Source organism: Microtus oregoni, unplaced genomic scaffold (assembly GCF_018167655.1).
Source record: "Microtus oregoni isolate MIOR12 unplaced genomic scaffold, Mior012 000015F_ref0000493, whole genome shotgun sequence".
Taxonomy (NCBI): domain Eukaryota; kingdom Metazoa; phylum Chordata; class Mammalia; order Rodentia; family Cricetidae; genus Microtus; species Microtus oregoni.
The window spans coordinates 22,598,889-22,615,457 of NW_024543074.1; the positions used below are offsets into that span (position 1 = coordinate 22,598,889).

General features: G+C 46.6%; 1 protein-coding gene and 1 pseudogene across 1 annotated transcript; one reads left to right on the forward strand and one right to left on the reverse strand.

The window, feature by feature from the left end:
- Positions 1 to 605: 605 nt before the first annotated feature.
- On the forward strand, positions 606 to 8,523 carry LOC121456219 (annotated as a pseudogene).
- Positions 8,524 to 9,454: 931 nt separating this feature from the next.
- On the reverse strand, positions 9,455 to 16,568 carry Mrm3 (mitochondrial rRNA methyltransferase 3). The gene is made up of 4 exons (XM_041664858.1): positions 16,224 to 16,568; positions 15,762 to 16,006; positions 13,038 to 13,205; positions 9,455 to 10,242 (listed from the first exon to the last, which is right to left on the reverse strand). Exons 1-4 carry the CDS (start codon positions 16,535 to 16,537, stop codon positions 9,710 to 9,712), a joined length of 1,260 nt encoding a protein of 419 aa, XP_041520792.1. The 5' UTR covers positions 16,538 to 16,568; the 3' UTR covers positions 9,455 to 9,709.
- Position 16,569: the final 1 nt, after the last annotated feature.

Genomic DNA, 16,569 nt, shown 5'->3' on the forward strand with positions numbered 1-16,569 from the left:
GCTGGCCCAGAAAACCCCTTGTAGCTTCAGCCACTGTGTAGGCTCGCTTCAGATTCATGGCAGTGTTCCTGCTGCAAGCTCCCAAGTGTTGGGAAGGCATGAGCTACAATACCCAGCAAGAGAAGACATTTCACCTGCCTTCATACATAAAAGATCAAAGGATAGTCTGGAATCCAAGCACCAGGGAGAGAGAAAGGAGGGTCATAAGTTCAAAACCAGCCTGGACTTCAAGGCAACACTGTCTCAAAACGCCAAAAATAATAAACAAATGCATACGAGGAAAAGGACATGTGTGAGGATAATGATGGAAAGGGGCAGATGGAACCAGCTTCCTCTCCAGGAGTCAGGTGGTGTCTCTTCCCTCCTGCCCCCCCCCCCCCCCCCCGCGTGGTTTTGAAACCAGTGGCCATCGCATACTCCAGCATACAGAGCTTTTTGGCAAGCTTCAAGTAGTAATTTTTTGCCAGACTTTGTTTTTTCCTGTTGCCTAATTAAAGGCACTAAAAAGCTGTTCCCCTCCTGCTCCCATGCTCGGAGCAGCAAGCGGAAGCCAGCAAGGAGAGCGACAGCAGAACAGGGCTGGAAACGGGGCTGTAGGACTCGCAATGGCAGTTTTTAAGGGGAGCGGAGAGAAAACATGGACATGTGAGGACATGTGAAAATGCTACACAGGGAGTAGCCTGAGCTAACATCTGGCCCCATGTGCGGAAGTGGTCACATTCTATACACAGGAACATGTCTTCTGCCAGCTTGCCTCAGCACCAGAACGCCACAGAGGTACAAATGCCCAGGGCTGCAAAGGTTCAGGAGTGCCCCTCTCCACTCTCACTGTGGGGCAAGGGGCTGACAGGAGACCCCAAGCTCACCAGGACCTTACAAAGTTTGATCCACAATGGTTATACTAACGAGATTACCTCATTGGCATTCCTTATTGTCAAAGCCTCTAAGCAGGCTGCTTAGGGAACTTTCTCGGGCATCACTGTTTACTGACTTCATTATTAACAGCAGCGGCCTGTGGGCATATGTGGTAGGCTTTCCAGGAACAAAAGGTTGTACCTGCAATTATATCGTGGTTCTGCTTTGTGGCTGTGAACTCCACTTCAGGGGAATCGGAACATAAGAATTCTCCATACTCTTTCTGGTGAAAAGATGAAGGCAAGTTTCCTGGGTTCATTCCTGTAGCTCTGATAAAAAAAAAAAAAAAAAAACAAAAACAAAAACAAAAAAAACACCCTGACAAAACAACTGACAGAAGAGATCCAGGGTGCAGTCCGTCAGAGCCGGAAGTCATTCCTATAACACAGGATCCCATGCAGACACCCATGGGCGCATCTAGACATGCACATAGGCCGACCTTATCTAGGTCATTGAGATTCCTTTCCCAGGTGACCATAGATAGTGAGTGGACATTTGAAAGTAACCACTGTGGAGTGTGTGTGTGTGTGTGTTGGGGGGGGGGGAGCTGTAGTGTTTTGGAATCCTTCCCAAGCCAGGAAATGTATTAGCTGATGTGGGTAGAACTCATTCTGAAGAACAGTTGAGATTTTCTTTATGAGTATCAACTCTTAAAAGCTACCATCCCTACAGGCAAATGTGCTGCCCGAAGAAGGCTTCGGTGGTGCTAGGGCTGGGCTCTGGATGCTCAGACATCAAATATCAAGCATATGGACTACAGTTAAAAATGCAGTCTTCCACACACACTCAGGGTTTCGTCTGTGTGTCTGTCTGTCCCTCCTCATCCCAGATGAGTGAGGAGGAAGGCCGAGTGGAGTGACCCCTGCTGCAGCTCTCACTAGCTCCACCTCCCGACTTTTGATGGATTCCACTCACTGAGCGAGCAGCAGCCCTGGTGAGGGACCACCCCAACTCTGGGTTACACAGCTGGGAGTCTCTATACAAAGCAGAGGAAGCTCAGGGCCGGGCCCCTGAGCATCAACAGTGTCTCCCGAGACTCCAGCTTGCAGCTGTGACCGCAGCTGCTCAGATGGGACATGGTTCCATTCACAAACAGTTCATCTGTTAATCTGTCTCCTAGATTATTTCACTTGTGTGTTCGCTCATTCATGGAGTGAAAGGGAGAAGAGGACAGTGTTGTAGTTTAACAGCAGCATACGTTCTTAAACCAAACAAGATGAGCCCAAGGGACAGGAGCTCCACAGAGCAGCTGGGGAGGTAGCTGGGTGGAGGCAGGGGCCTCGTGGCCTCTAGTACAACCCATGGTCAGAGGATTCTGGGTAGATGCTGTTTCTGGGACTTTGGCACATGATGAAGTCCAGCTTGGGTGGCAGAGAATCGGGGGTTTCTGTGAACTCCAGAGCAAGCAGTGGAAGATCTTCAGTAGTGTTCTACCTCATGTCCAAGTGACCAGATTCTCACCAATTAGCAGCTGGATGAGGGAAGGGATGAAGGAGTGGCTTCCCTCCCCTGCCCTGCAGCTCTGGCCAGCTCCCCGTGACAGGAGTGCACTGGGATACCAGTGTTCTCCCAGAGACTAGACATGGAAACTGTGCCAATTTTGCCACTTCTTGTTAATGTCCACGTTCTCTTGACTTCAGATGAGCTGAGATCCAAGCTTGCAATGATCTTTGGCAGAGAGAGACAGGACTCCATTTAACAACTTAAACCCAGGGCAAGCCTTCTCTTTGGTTTGAGAAACCCTTTCTGAGGTGGTGCTCGCCACCTTGTGGCCAGAGCCACTGCTACAGCTAGGCTCCCTGCAAAGCCAGGCTGGAGCCTTGGCCACATGTCACAATGCTTCTCTTGCAGCCATTGGCAGTTTTCATATCATGGACTGCTGCTCAGTTTTATTCCTGATTCCTTGGGAAACAATGATAGAACCATTCCTTGTTCTCAAAAATGAGAATTCATAATAGTGATTTTTCCATTTTCAATCAGCAAGAACTAGTTTTTTTTTTTTCCAAAAAGACTATTTTGTTATTGTTGTTATGTTTTTCTAGAGAGGGTTTCTCTGTGTAGCTCTGGCTGCCCTGAAACTCTATCTGTAGACCAGGCTGGCCTCAAACTCACAAAGATCCGCTTGCCTCTGCCTCCCGAGTGCTGGGATTAAAGGTGTGCGCCACCACTGCCTGGCTCCAAAAGACAATTTTATCTAGACAGAAACCTTTAAAGAACACAGAGAAATTGGGCATCATTAAAATGCATTCCTGCCAAGTGATTTAACATTAGAATAAATGGGGGAACAGGAAACAGCAACTCACCCACTGGAGGGTAAATGAGGATGCCATGGGCAGGCAAAGGTTAACCTTTTCCCCCAGATTTCTACCTCCCCCCAGTGTCTACTCTTCCCCAGCACCCTCAGAGCAAGAAGAGAAACAGGTGGCACCCAGGCCATTTGTTCTACCTCAAGTGCCAGCAACAGACTGGATCTGTGGGAGAGCTCTGTGGCAGCAGGAAAATTCCATGGGCAGACCACTCTGGGGGAGGGGAAAGTCTAAGGCCTTTGGCTAGCAGCATGCAGAGAAATCGGCAGGTACAGCATCCAGTGCTGATTCTGGAAGCCATAGTACACACCCCTCCCCATATTCAGCAAGAACTTAGCCACAAGTGCTCCCCGTAGTCACAGTCACTTAAAAGGACAATTTGCTCCTCCTCCTCCCTACCCCCACTTCTGATAGTGACCACTATCAGATGACAGGTACACCTCTCACCCCTCCTGTGCCCAGGACGGCAAAGGGCCTCAGGTTGCGCTGAGCCAGTGTCTCTGCATTCTCCCATTCTTTTTTTTAAAAAAATAATTTATTTGTATTTTATGCACATTGGTGTTTTGCCTGCATGTGTGTCTGTGTGAGGGTGTCAGATTCCCTGGAACAGGAGTTATAGACAGTTGTGAACTGCCGTGTGGGTGCTGGGAATTGAACCTGGGTCCTCTGGAAGAATAGCTAGTACTCTTAACCCCTGAGCCATCTCTCCAGCCCCTCTCCCATTCTTCTTGAAGATGTAAAGCACTATCATTGATTTTTATTTTGTAACACAATACAGGGAGACAAACTGCAGGAAAGGCTTTGTGCTAGCTAGATGTACTGCCTTCCTTCTAGTGCTTCCTGCTTTAGCAATTTCTAAGGTGTTGAGGGGGAGACATGTCAGCAAGCTTGGTGGAATGGGGTGACTCTCCCAGCTGCCTTCTAGACCCAGCCTGCTGTGACAGTGGCTGTGACAGCCATTACAGTCCTCCTCAGCTGCTATTTCTACCAACTGTGTTCCAGCCTTTGTGGGCAACAGTAAAGTAAAAGGCTTTAGGCTCTTCTAGTTTCTAAAAGCGGACTGGAACTGAGGGCCTCAAGAACCAAATGTGTGTGCAGTACCCTGGGCAGGCAGGGCCAGACAGTGTTCACCCTGGAGGACACAGCCAACAAACTGAAAACTGCTGATACTCTCTCCTGAAGCACCCCAAAGCCAGGCCTCTGCCACTGAGCACAGGGACTCTGCTTGCTCACTTGATTCTCCCAGCGTTTTACTAGAGCTTACGGATCAGAAAGGAACAGGGGCTCTGATTTCTCTTGGGCATGCAGCACCTTGTTCAGCCTCCCTAGAATAAGCAGCTAAAGGAATCCAGTCATTGGAGCCTGTCGCTGTGCCTGAGGGATATGGTACAATTACTTTCTGGGATCCTCAATACCAAACCTTCCCCCCCCCCCCGAAACAGAGTTTCTCTGTGCAGTCCTGGCTGTCCTGGATCTCACTCTGTAGACCAGGCTGGCCTCTAACTCAGAGATCCTCCTGGCTCTGCCTCCTGAGTGCTGTATCACCATCGCCCGGCTCAAATCTATTCTTCGAGGTTGCAGTATTGTTTAGAATGGATCCCAGTCTCCAGCATACCCACCCTTCCCATGGTCATTCAGCAGGTGCTACTACCTGCGTTGGTCTTCTCCTCCCTGGCTGCATTCTGGGAGGTTAAGGACCTTGCCTGTCCCTGGGGATCTGAGGGCATGTACTCATCACTACAAAGATGAAAGGAGACACTAAGGGACTGGGAATGTGGCTCAGTTGGCAGAGTCTAATCTAGTGCACATGGAAGCTCTGTTTGAGCCCCAGCACTGCATTTATTGGGCATAGTGTTCCCACAGCTGTAATCCCAGCTCTCAGAAGGTGGAGTCAGGAGGACTAAGAGTTAAAGGAGGCCATCCTTACATACAGTCTTTGAAGCCAGCCTGGGCTACATGGCATTCTATCTCAAACTAAAGAGAGACATAGAGAAAGAGGAAAAGGCATCTATTGGCCACACTTAAATGTAACCTTTGGGGGGGGGGGTTGAGTCTAGCCTTTAATTGCTGAGCCATCTCTCCAAACCTAAATGTAACTTTTTGATGTAGTCCTATATTTAATAGGAATTTATTTTCCACTCTCCTGCAATCAGACACAGAGACGGTGACTAGGACATGACCTATACAGAGGATGTATAGGTAAAAATGCTCCTTTTTGGCTTGTTATTATTATTATTATGTTTTTAAAAGGTTTATTTATTATATATACAGTGTTCTGCTTGCATGTGTCCTTGCAGGTCAGAAGATGGTATCAGATCTCATTAGAGATGGTTGTGAGCCTCCCTGTGTGACCCGTCCAGCAGGCCAGGTTATTCGTGGGCCTCGAGTTCGGGATCACCTGGGTAGGAAGGGGGGGAAAGAGAAAGAGAACCAAGCGCGAGCAAAGAATGACAGAGTCAATCTGAAATGCGTCAAGGTTCCTTTTATTGCAAGCAGTGATTTATTCTTATAGGGCAGTTTTGGCAGGGAGGGGTAAGGTTGGAGGGGAAGGAAAACTATAATGCTCAAGGCCAAAGGGGAAGTAGTAATTTTTCACAAAATACCCTAACCACAAGACGCTTCAAACGTCACCAACTAAATTTGTACTATCGGTAATGTCTCTTGACCACGGGACGTGTCAAAAGACAACAGCTATATGTGTAATGTCTCATTAAAAGGTCTGTGTCCCCCCCAGTTCTTGTCCCAAGACCCACTGCTGATTGTGCAGTAGGCTGTTTTTGCAGCAATCTATTTTTGCAGAGGGAATGGGGAAGAGTGGTCAGCACTTTGGATCAGGGGGCTTCTTGGTCCCCAACACCTGTGGTTGCTGGGAACTGAACTCAGAACTTCTGGAAGAATAGTCAGTGCTTTTAACCACTGAGCCATCTCTACAGACCCTTGTGGATGATTTTTAAAAACAGGTACTTACAAAGCCATGGGGATCATCTATTGGTATTGTCACCCTTATTCAACCTCAGAAAAGTTACAATCTCAAAACCAGTGGAGATGTGAGATCTTAGGAAGAATTTTGATGGGGCGAGAGTTGGCTCAGTGGTTCCCTGCACCCACACGGTGGTTCACGGCCATCCATAACTCCAGTTCCAGGGCATCTGACACCCTCTTCAGACCTCTCCTGGTAACAGGCATACACATAGTGCACATACATGCAGATATACACTCATATAAGAAAAATAAAGGAGAGCCATGTAGCCCCGCCGGAGACAGACGCCAGAACTCTACCTGGATCAGGATCCTGAAAACCAGTCAGAATGGGTAGCCAGGCCCCACCCACACTCATGCAGCTGGCAAAACAGACACTGCTGAGGGAGGAAGCTTGTTTATTTCTGTTCTGGAGGACCTGCCTGTGGGGCTGTTCCAGTGATGTTTGAGGGTGCCTTCACTGACAGACGTACAAACATCCTGAGGGCCGTGGTGTGTGCCTGGCTGTTCCCATGTCTTCCTGCAGGAGCCCTGATAAAGGACCCCTACCTGGAGACTTTGAAAGCTCTGCTTGCTAGACTATATGTGTTGACTACAGAGGTTTGTCCCAGGACGTCGAAACTCAGAGTGCTTGATTTGAGGAATGTGCGCCTTGACTTCTGGAACTTTAGGGCTGGAACTCACGAAGGTGACTGCCCACCAAACATCATGAGTCAAATGCAGTCAGTGGAGATCTGGCCAAACTCTGGGGTGAAGAAACATTTTATGGTAGTAACTGATCCTGAACTCATGAAGGCCAGTTTCAGTGAATGGGACCCATATTTGTGGTGGGCCTAGCATCGAAAGATTGTATTCATTTATGCTGCAGAAAGCTAAAAAGTTGGAATTCACCTGTCTTCACTGCCGTATAGATCTTCAGAATGGTAGATGTAGACTATATTCTGGAGCTAGCTGAGCCAGTGGTGGCTTGAATCCATGGCACACCTCTTCCCTTACCTGGGCAGATGAGAAATCTTCACATGCTTGTGCTAGAGGGAATTCAGAAGCCCTTCAGGTTTGCTGCTTCTGCAGAGCAGGAATTTGTTGTCAGAGGTTTCTGTCCTGCCCGGTCCCACAGCCGTTTAGTCCCAAAATAAACACACAGAGGCTACGTTATAAACTGATTGGCCTATTAGCTCATGCTCCTTATTAACTAATTCTAACATCTTACACTAACCCATTATTCTTGTCTGTTTTCATCACATGGCTTGGTACCTTTTTCGGCGAGGCAGTCACATCTTGTGTCCTGTGTCTGGGTCATGACTGCTGAGTCTTTCCTATTCCCAGAATCCTCTTGTTCTTGTTGCCTCGCCTATACTTCCTGCCTAGTATAATCAGTGTTTTATTATGAATAATACAAGTGATAGGATAAAAGACCATTGTCCATTGTCCCACAGTAGGAATTGGTAAGCATGTTGCTTTCTCAGTCCTCCAAACTCTCCTGTCTCCGGAATCTCTACATAAGTGATTGCTACTTCTTCTTTTTTTTTTTTTTAGATGCTAAAAAGCTTTTTTTTTAAATTTATTTATTTATTAAGGATTTCTGCCTCCTCCCCGCCACCGCCTCCCATTTCCCTCCTCCTCCCTCGATCAAGTCCCCCTCCCTCATCAGCTTGAATAGCAATCAGGGTTCCCTGACCTGTGGGAAGCCCAAGGACCGCCCACCTCTATCCAGGTCTAATAAGGTGAGCATCCAAACTGCCTAGGCTCCCCCAAAGCCAGTACGTGCAGTAGGATCAAAAAGGAGCACATCTCAAAGATTGCTACTTCTTATAAGGCCACCTTGAAGAGTGGCTCAGGTGCCTGAAGACCCCTTTAGAGACCCTACCCATCACTGGCTGCTGCCTCTCACAGTCAGACTTGGGTTACCTGAGTCAGTGCCTGAACATCTGTGAGCTCAGACATCTGAACCTGAGTGCCCTAAGCCCCTTGGGGTTCTCTCTAAGAGAATCACAAGTACCCTGCAAACCCTGGAGTTGGAGTGTGGCATGAGGGACTGCCATTTCAATGTGATCATGTCTGCCCTGAGCCAATGCTTCCAGCTTACCAAGGTCATTGCTATCATAATGATATCTCTCTGCTTGTCCCAAAGAACCTTCTACATCACACAGCCAAGCTGAGCAAGCTGACCCCTCTGGAATGCTATGACTCCATGACAATACTTAGATTCAAGCAACTTTGTCCCGAGCTGCTGGATATACTCAGGACCAAAAGGCAGGCGAAGAAAGTTTCCTTTGCTACAAGAACCTGCTGGGTCTGGAGGACAGACTTTGCCTGTCATTAAGGAGGATAAGGTTGCTTCTGGTACTGGGAATCAGAGCCCTAGTGTAAGGAGTGTGTGTGCACTGTGTGCATCCTTGATTGAACATAAGAAATGTGCTGAGTTTGTAGATTGCTAGTGTGTCTGCAGCACACAGCCCACGTATTCCCAGTATTATAACTCCCATTTCTTTCCCCATCACCCTAAAAAGGTACATGTCATGGAATCTTATGCACAGGTCTCTCATGAAGAGGATCTAGAGCACATGATTCACAATGTTCAATATATTGGAAAGGCAATGGTGTGCAAAGGGTTCAGACCACAGGGACTGTGGTTGACATGGAGAACAGTAAGATGAGGGGACAGGAGACAGGTGGAGTAAGAGACAATTATGCGTTTCTAAATGATCTGACATCAAAGAGACAATTCTTCTAAATGCTTTTCTGGTGACTATTAAGGTACAGTGGGACCCTGGGAGCCTGGAGGAGTACTGTCTGGTTTGTTTCATAATTAGTGATTGTTGGGGACACAGAAAGGATGTTTTGTGTTCACAGAGCATTAATAATATCAGGAATTTAGATGGTCAGTTGTGGCACATGCCTTGGCAGAAGCAGGTAGATCTCTGAGTTCAGGGCCAGCCTGGTCTACAGAGTGAGTTCCAGGATAGCCAGGACTGTTAAGTAGAGAAACCCTGTCTCAAAAAAAAAAAAAAAAAAAAAAAAGGAATGCCAGGAATCTTAATCATGCAGGGTGTCTCCTAAATGGAGATAAAAAAAATCAATGCCTACATTCCATTTAGAAAACCCAGAGTGGAGTTAGTTAAGGACCTGCTGCTAAGTTTTTGCTATCTGTGTGGGCAGATATGCTGGAATCAAATAAGCTTTCAGTGGTTTTCCTTACAACACTGAGGACATGCTTTTAGTGTACTCATAATTTTAAATCCACTGCTCGTGGGGAAGCTATTCAAAACTGTTTATTTATTTACATTCCAAATAAAGGCAAACACACTTTTCAATTAAAAAATATTTTTTTAACCTTTGTTAATGAGGAACAGCAGAAACTAATAGACATTCATATTTTTCCAGTAACCACATAATGGTGGCAATGCCTACCTCCTAGCTCCTATGTTATCACCTCGGCAGGCCTCCTAACATTATTCCAGTGCAGCAGGCGCTGGAGACACCCTCCCACTGAGGATTTCTGTGGTCCTTCAGTGGTAACTCCTGTCCCTGCTCAAGTCTTCCACCTTTATCCTCAGCTGCCTTTTCCCTTCAAAGAGCAGGATGCTCGCAGCCATGGCTGAATTCAGGCTGTCCACTCCAGGTACAACAGGGATCAGCAGTCTCCTGCCACCAGTACTCTCTGCCAATTGCAGGGATTCCAGGCTCACTCCATGTGTCTCCCCACCTATCACCACAGCTGCTGGTGCTTCTGTCCAGTCCAAGTCGTAACTCTGGACCTCGAGTTTGGGAAGCCATTCTTTTCTGGTTTCAGTGTCTAGGTCCTCTTCTTCATACTTGTGAAACTTCAGGAATCGTCGATCACATGTCCAGTCACGGTCACTAGCTTTATTAGATGTCTGAACCTGAGCATGGAGACCACAGTTGTCCGCCACATGGACTCGGGTGTCAGGGGGCAAGTGATCGGGCACTGTTTCCCATTCCAGATTGTTTACAATGGGCACCTGGAAATGTGCTCCCATGCCTGCCCGGATCACTTTAGGCTCCCAAGCATCCACACAGCCTAGAAAACAAAAGATATAATTGTGACTTTACAAACCCTTCCTACACTACAAAGGGAACTCTGAAGTAAATCCCTTTCATTCTAACCAGGAGATAAACCAAGAGTTTTCCATTAGAGCCTTCTGCATTGCTGGGAGCAAGAATGTCCCATTTAATGACACTGAGCAGCAAAGGGGAAGACTGACTGCTCCTAGTGCTGGAAACAGACTTTGTTCATCTCATTGTGCACAGTGCCGGGCACTGCAGAGGATGCAACAGGGACTAGAATATCACCACAGACCTCTGGGGACTCAAGATGTCAACTGGGTGATGGTACTGGCAAAACACTGAATCAGGTGACTGCAGTATCAGTGAGAAAGCATGAATGGGGTAAAAGATAACTCTAAAACAAAGTCAAGTTTATCAGAAAAAACACTAAACATCTAAGAGACCCTGACACAGAGATGGCTCCTACAGGACAGAGGATCTTGCTGGAGAGAGGTCCAGGCAGAGGACAAAGAGACAGGGAGGGAGCAAGCATGCCTCTGATAGGCAGGGTGGGGTGGAACAGGAAGCAGGAGCCAGACAGTAGCCAGCATAATGAAAGTAGAGTGTATTAGACGGAGGAGTACAGAATTTTAGTAAGAGTATGCCACCAAAGGATTTGAGCAAACCAGTGACAGATCTGACTTTTTTAGAAATACCCATTGACTTCAGTGTTCAGTCTGGACAAGAGCAGACTCCTTCTACTAACAATGGGCAAATCAGGTAGAAAGTTCATGTAGCAATCCAGGAGGAAGCAGGAGCCCAAACTAAGTGGTAGCTCTGTCCCTGCCTCAGGCCGTCCCCATATGGCAGTGAGAAGGCCAGAGGAACCTATTCTGACACAGTCACATCCAGTAAGGGCTCCTCTGTGTTGGCTGCCCAGCAGATACTGACTTCTCCTTGTGCCTATTCTCACCACAGGCAAACTGAAGGAGGGCATCTCACCATCTCATAAGGTTTCCTTGTGACAAGTTATTTTAAGAGTTAACTTGTCAAACTTAAGGTAGTATCACTCAGACTAACTCTCAGAGGAGGCCAAGACACAGAGAATGTACCCAGGCCTAGACATATCCCCCACCTATATGGGCTTTGCCATGCACTACAGGGAACCAGAGATGGGAGCTGGGCTATAGGCCAAGGTGAAGAAAGGGACTAGATGGGCCTAGATTTGAGAGAGCAGCTGTCTGGTTTTATTCCTTCATCCAGTATGGAGTAAGGAAAAGATGAGAGCCCCTCCCCATATCCTCAACACCGGCATTACACCCGGTGAAGAATATCCTGTTCTTCCCACCTCCTTCATACCGGCCAATGGAAACAAGTGAAAATGGTACAGGCTATATGAACACATCCCCAGAACCACAACTGCTATCAGAGCACTCGGCAGCGGAGTGAGTGGGGCACTGAAAATGGAGCACCAGCAACTAGGTCTCACACTGCCACAGAACTGTACTTGGACAGTGTGAGTCCCAGGAGAATTGAAAGGAGCAATTTAGGCAAGTCTCAGCAATGGCTGTACTATTAGTTTATATTTAATAGCAGCTTGGGTGTTTCTGATGAGTGATATGCTCCCTCCCCTCCCAGGGTATAACAGGCATTTTTGACATGTCTCAACTGCTAGCCAGGTTTGTTTAAAAACACGCCTCTTAATCCCCTCCTGGTGAGAAAAGACACACACGTAATAAGGTTAATTTGTGTGTGACTTGTGTAACTACATTTCCCCACGGCTAAGAAAGATGTAGCAGGACACATAATCACTCTGGTGACAGCTTTCCTTCCCCAAGACTCAGAACTCAAGGGTCAGGAAGGTGTCGTGGGGTACTTGTACACCTTATGAAAATGTATTGCTATGACTGGTGTAATAAAAAGCTGAATGGTCAATAGCTAGATAGGAGGTATAGGGAAAAAGAAGACGGTGTCACTAGCCAGATGCAGAGGATGGAGCATGGGTAGCACTGAGAGATGAGGTAGCAAGCCATGTGACAGAACATAGATTAAAATAAACGGGTTAATTTAAGTTATAAGAGCTAGTGGGACAAGCCGAGCTAAGGCCAAGTTTTTATAATTAATAAGTCTCCATGTTGTTATTTGTGAGCTGGATGCCCCCCCAATCCTACTACAGAGAGCTCACATACCCAACACTTTGAGAACTCAAGATAAACACAGGATCTGAAACTAAGTGCTAAATTCGGCATATAAATAATTAATGTACATTTATAGAATTGGAATCTATTTCTTCACTCCAATGACTTAAAACTCTGAAACAGTTCAGCAGGTCTCAAAATAATTTTAAAGGAGAAGCATTTACTGAATCCTTATTTGCATCATTTCAAGAAATCTTAAAAAACAAACAAACACCAACGATGAGGAAGATTTTATTATTCCCACTTTACAGATGAGGGATTGACATTTAGCTTATTGTACACAGTTAGCCCAGAGCAGATCAAAGAGCCAGAGCCATGAGTGTCTGTCAGGAATCCGAACTCACTTAGAAGTGGCCAGCGAAACCACTGGAGAAGAGATGCTTTCTCCTTGCTGGAGAGATGGCTCAGCATTTAAGAGTGCATACTGCTCCTACAGAGAACCTTACAAACGGGGCTTGACTCCCAGAACCCAAGTGGACAGCTCACAACTGCCTACCTACAGCTCCAGGGGATCCTGTACCTCTCACTTCTGCAGGCACCTGCACTTGCCCACACACAGACATACACATAATTAAATTATGTACACATAATAAAAAATAAAATAAACCTTAAAAAAAAGAGGTGTCCTTACCTTTGGTGAGTAAGACTTTACTGCAGCCTGCTCCAGCTGCAGATCTCAGAATTGTCCCCAGGTTCCCAGGGTCACGGAGATTGTCACAAATCAACACTAAAGGCAGTGAATGGTGAAGCTGAGTCTTTGGATATGTCATCTTAACAGGGTCAGGTTTGGCAAAAATCCCTGAAGAAACAACATAAGAAATTTGCTTGTCTTGAGTGGGTGATGGAGGAAGGTCATTGGCTAATAAAGGCACTGCCCTGGCCCATTTTATTGGTTAGAGGATAGGTGGGAGGAGTAAACAGAACAAAATGCTGGGAGGAAGAGGAAGTGAGCTCAGAGACTCCACAGCTCTGCTCTCTCGGGAGCAGACGCCTCAACAGAGACGCCATGCCCCGCTCCCGGCATGAAGCTCCGACCCAGGATGGACCTGGCTAGAATCTTCCCGGTAAGACCGGTTCTCACAGATTATTAGAGATGGGTTGATCGGGATGTGAGAATTAGCCTGTAAGTGCTAGAGCTAAAGGGCCAAGCAGTGCTTAAAAAAATACAGTGTCTGTGTAATTATTTTGGGGCATAAGCTAGCCATGTGGGCGGCCGGGTGTGGGGGACGCAGCCCTGCCGCCCCATATTACTACAAGTGGGCATGAGAATGGCTTGACTTTTTTGTGTATTTATCTTTCTTTATATAGTCACAATGACCTCTTCTGACCTCAGTAGCCCCAGGCACACACATGGTACACATACATACATGCAGCAAAGCACTCATACATATAACATTTTAAAATTAAAAATATCATCTATATAACCTATTTATCTATAAGCAAATAAACTCTCATTTTGTAATCTGCTCACCTTACTCAATGTATCTTTAAAAACTGTACCATGACAGTATATTTGCAGCTACTGTATTTTTCTATATGTTGTAATATTTTGTAATATGATGTGTCAAAGTTTAGCTCTTTTCATATTGACAGATTAAGATTTAAAATTTTCCCCCTTTTAACAAAATCGCTACAGTGAGAGTGCCCACAGAGGACTCCCTCTATAGAAGTCTGGAAACTTCTCTGAGACAACCTCCTGTAAGTGAAATGCAGAAACAGTGCATGTATTCTCTTAATGTTAACAAATGGCATGAACTGCTATGGCACTCTATCCATATTCAATGATAAATATCTGCCGCCTCGCTCAAAGCCTTCTTAACAAAGGACATATTTACTTTCAACTCTTGCCACGTTGATAGGAAAAAATCCCACTTCACTATTTTAATTTGCATTGCCCTGATTCCTAGGGAGGTGAACGTCTTCTGCACGCACTGGCTACTTGTGACCCCTTTACATTAGGTGTCTTTATGTTTTCTTTTCCCCAAACTGTCTTGCTGCTGTAACCTTTCTCCATTTTCCTATGGGGGTTTTGTTTTACTTAATTTGTAGACTTAGCCTAAATATTTAAACATTAGCCACATAGCTGTCCTTTATTGCACTGTCTTAAAATTTAAAAAACTATTCTCAGGAAATAAGTTTGTTAAAGTAATGACTCTCCTTTTAAACAGCCCAGCCCAGAGAATCACTGCCTCAGAGACGCGTGCAAGGGCTGCATCCTGACGGACCTGAGGGGCTGGAGGACTGAGCCGTTTGTGAGGTCTGCTGGGGTCAGAAGCATGGCAAGTCTAAGTAGAGCAGAATTGATTCCTACAGTGACCGTTCTAGCCTCACTCTAACACACAGACACGAACAGTTAGGGAGCTTAGAACAATGAAAGCCCCGAGTGGTTTCCCTGATGAAAATTCTCTCATTTAATGATCTCTGCACTGCTTATGAAAGTATACAGTTGTGAGGGCAGTATCTGGGGGAAAGAGAGAAACTGGACAAGTAATTGAAGATGAACTTGCAGTAATTCTCCAAGATTGTTTAGCAGGTAAAGGTACCTGCTGTCATGCCTGATAACCTGAGAGGAATGTCCAGGACTCACACAGCGGAGAGAAAAACTGATTCTCACAGATTGTCTTCTGACCCATGCACATATAAACACAAGGTAAGTAAAATGGTTTTTTGTTTTTCGATTTTTGTTTGTTTGTTGTTTTGAGACAGGGTTTCACTATGTAGTTCTGGCTGTCCTGGAACTCACTCTGTAGACCAGGCTGGCCTCAACCTCACAGAGATTCGACTGCCTCTACCTCTACCTCTCGAGTGCTGCAATTAAAGGTCATAAAGCAAGCAAACAAACAACTGGGCACAGTGGTACACACGCCTGTGATTCCCCCGGAAGGAGGCAGAAGCAGCAGTATTAGTGTTTCAGTTATCCTCAGTTACACACGCAGTCTTACGCCAGCCTGGACTACATGAAACTTTGTCAAAAATAAACAAAAAGCACTACAACAAAAACCAGTGAGAAAGTAGGGCGATGGTGATGCACACCTTTAATCCTAGCACTGAGGCTGAGGCAGGTGGATCTCTGAGTTCAAGGCCAGTCTGGTCTACAAAACAAGTTCTAGGACAGCTAGGGCTACACACACACAAAAACAAACCAGTGAGAAACTGAATCAGTTGCCAGTAAAAATACAATTAAAACAAGCCTGAGAACTCCTATATTTTCAGATATCTAAGATTAGCCAATATCATTTTAAATTTGATTTAAATAAAATTTGTTGCCCTAAGGCAAGTATGAAGAAGAAAGCCTAGGATAGTACACTTGTACGAAAAAGAAATTCTGGATATTGATATGCTGTAAATCACTGACCCATTATTCCTTGCGGCGTTACTAGGTCGGACCAATCCTTGATATCGTCAAATTTCACTTTAATGAGGCTGACACCTTTCAGTTTATCCACCGGCAACTCCTTGACGTATTCCAGACGGCTGAAAAAGAACACCTTCGGCACAGCTCCAGCCTTGAGAGCGTCTGCAATCAGCCTGCGACCTTCCAGGAGGATCTTCCCTTGCTTTTCCCGAAAAGACCTGGATTTAACTATTGTCATGACACTGCTGCAGATAGAAACGGAGAAGAGCGATTATTAACGTTCTCGCCCTGGGACACATGTAGTTCTAACAGACACGCAGAGCTTGGCGGAGGCACAGACCTCAAACCTCCACCACACCCCCCCCCCTTTTTTTTCCCCACAGTAGAAACCTAAGAGCCAGAGGCTCCGCTGTGGGGCAGGAAGAGAAGCGGGAATGGTCGACAAGCCTCAAGACACATTACCTTAGCCTCCTGTCCCCGGGAATGGCCTTGTCATAGCGAAGCCCTGTTTCTTCCCAGGAGTGAGGTGTCTGGGATGGGGATGTCTCAAGAGGGTGTTTAAGTCGCTGCTCCTGAGAAGCGGCCTCAGGGACCGCCTTGCGAGGCTGCTTGTCAGGAGCACGCTTCCGTTCCTCCACCTGTCCAGAGGGAAGCAGCACTCTCACCGGGCTGCGCCGCAGCGCCCGGACCCAGCGCCGCGCCTCGAGGTCCCGAGCCTGGACCACCCGCAGCAATGGTCTCATGGAATACCACGTAACCTTCGCAGGCGCGGCCATCTTGGCTACACCGCGCGCGACCTCACGCGAGC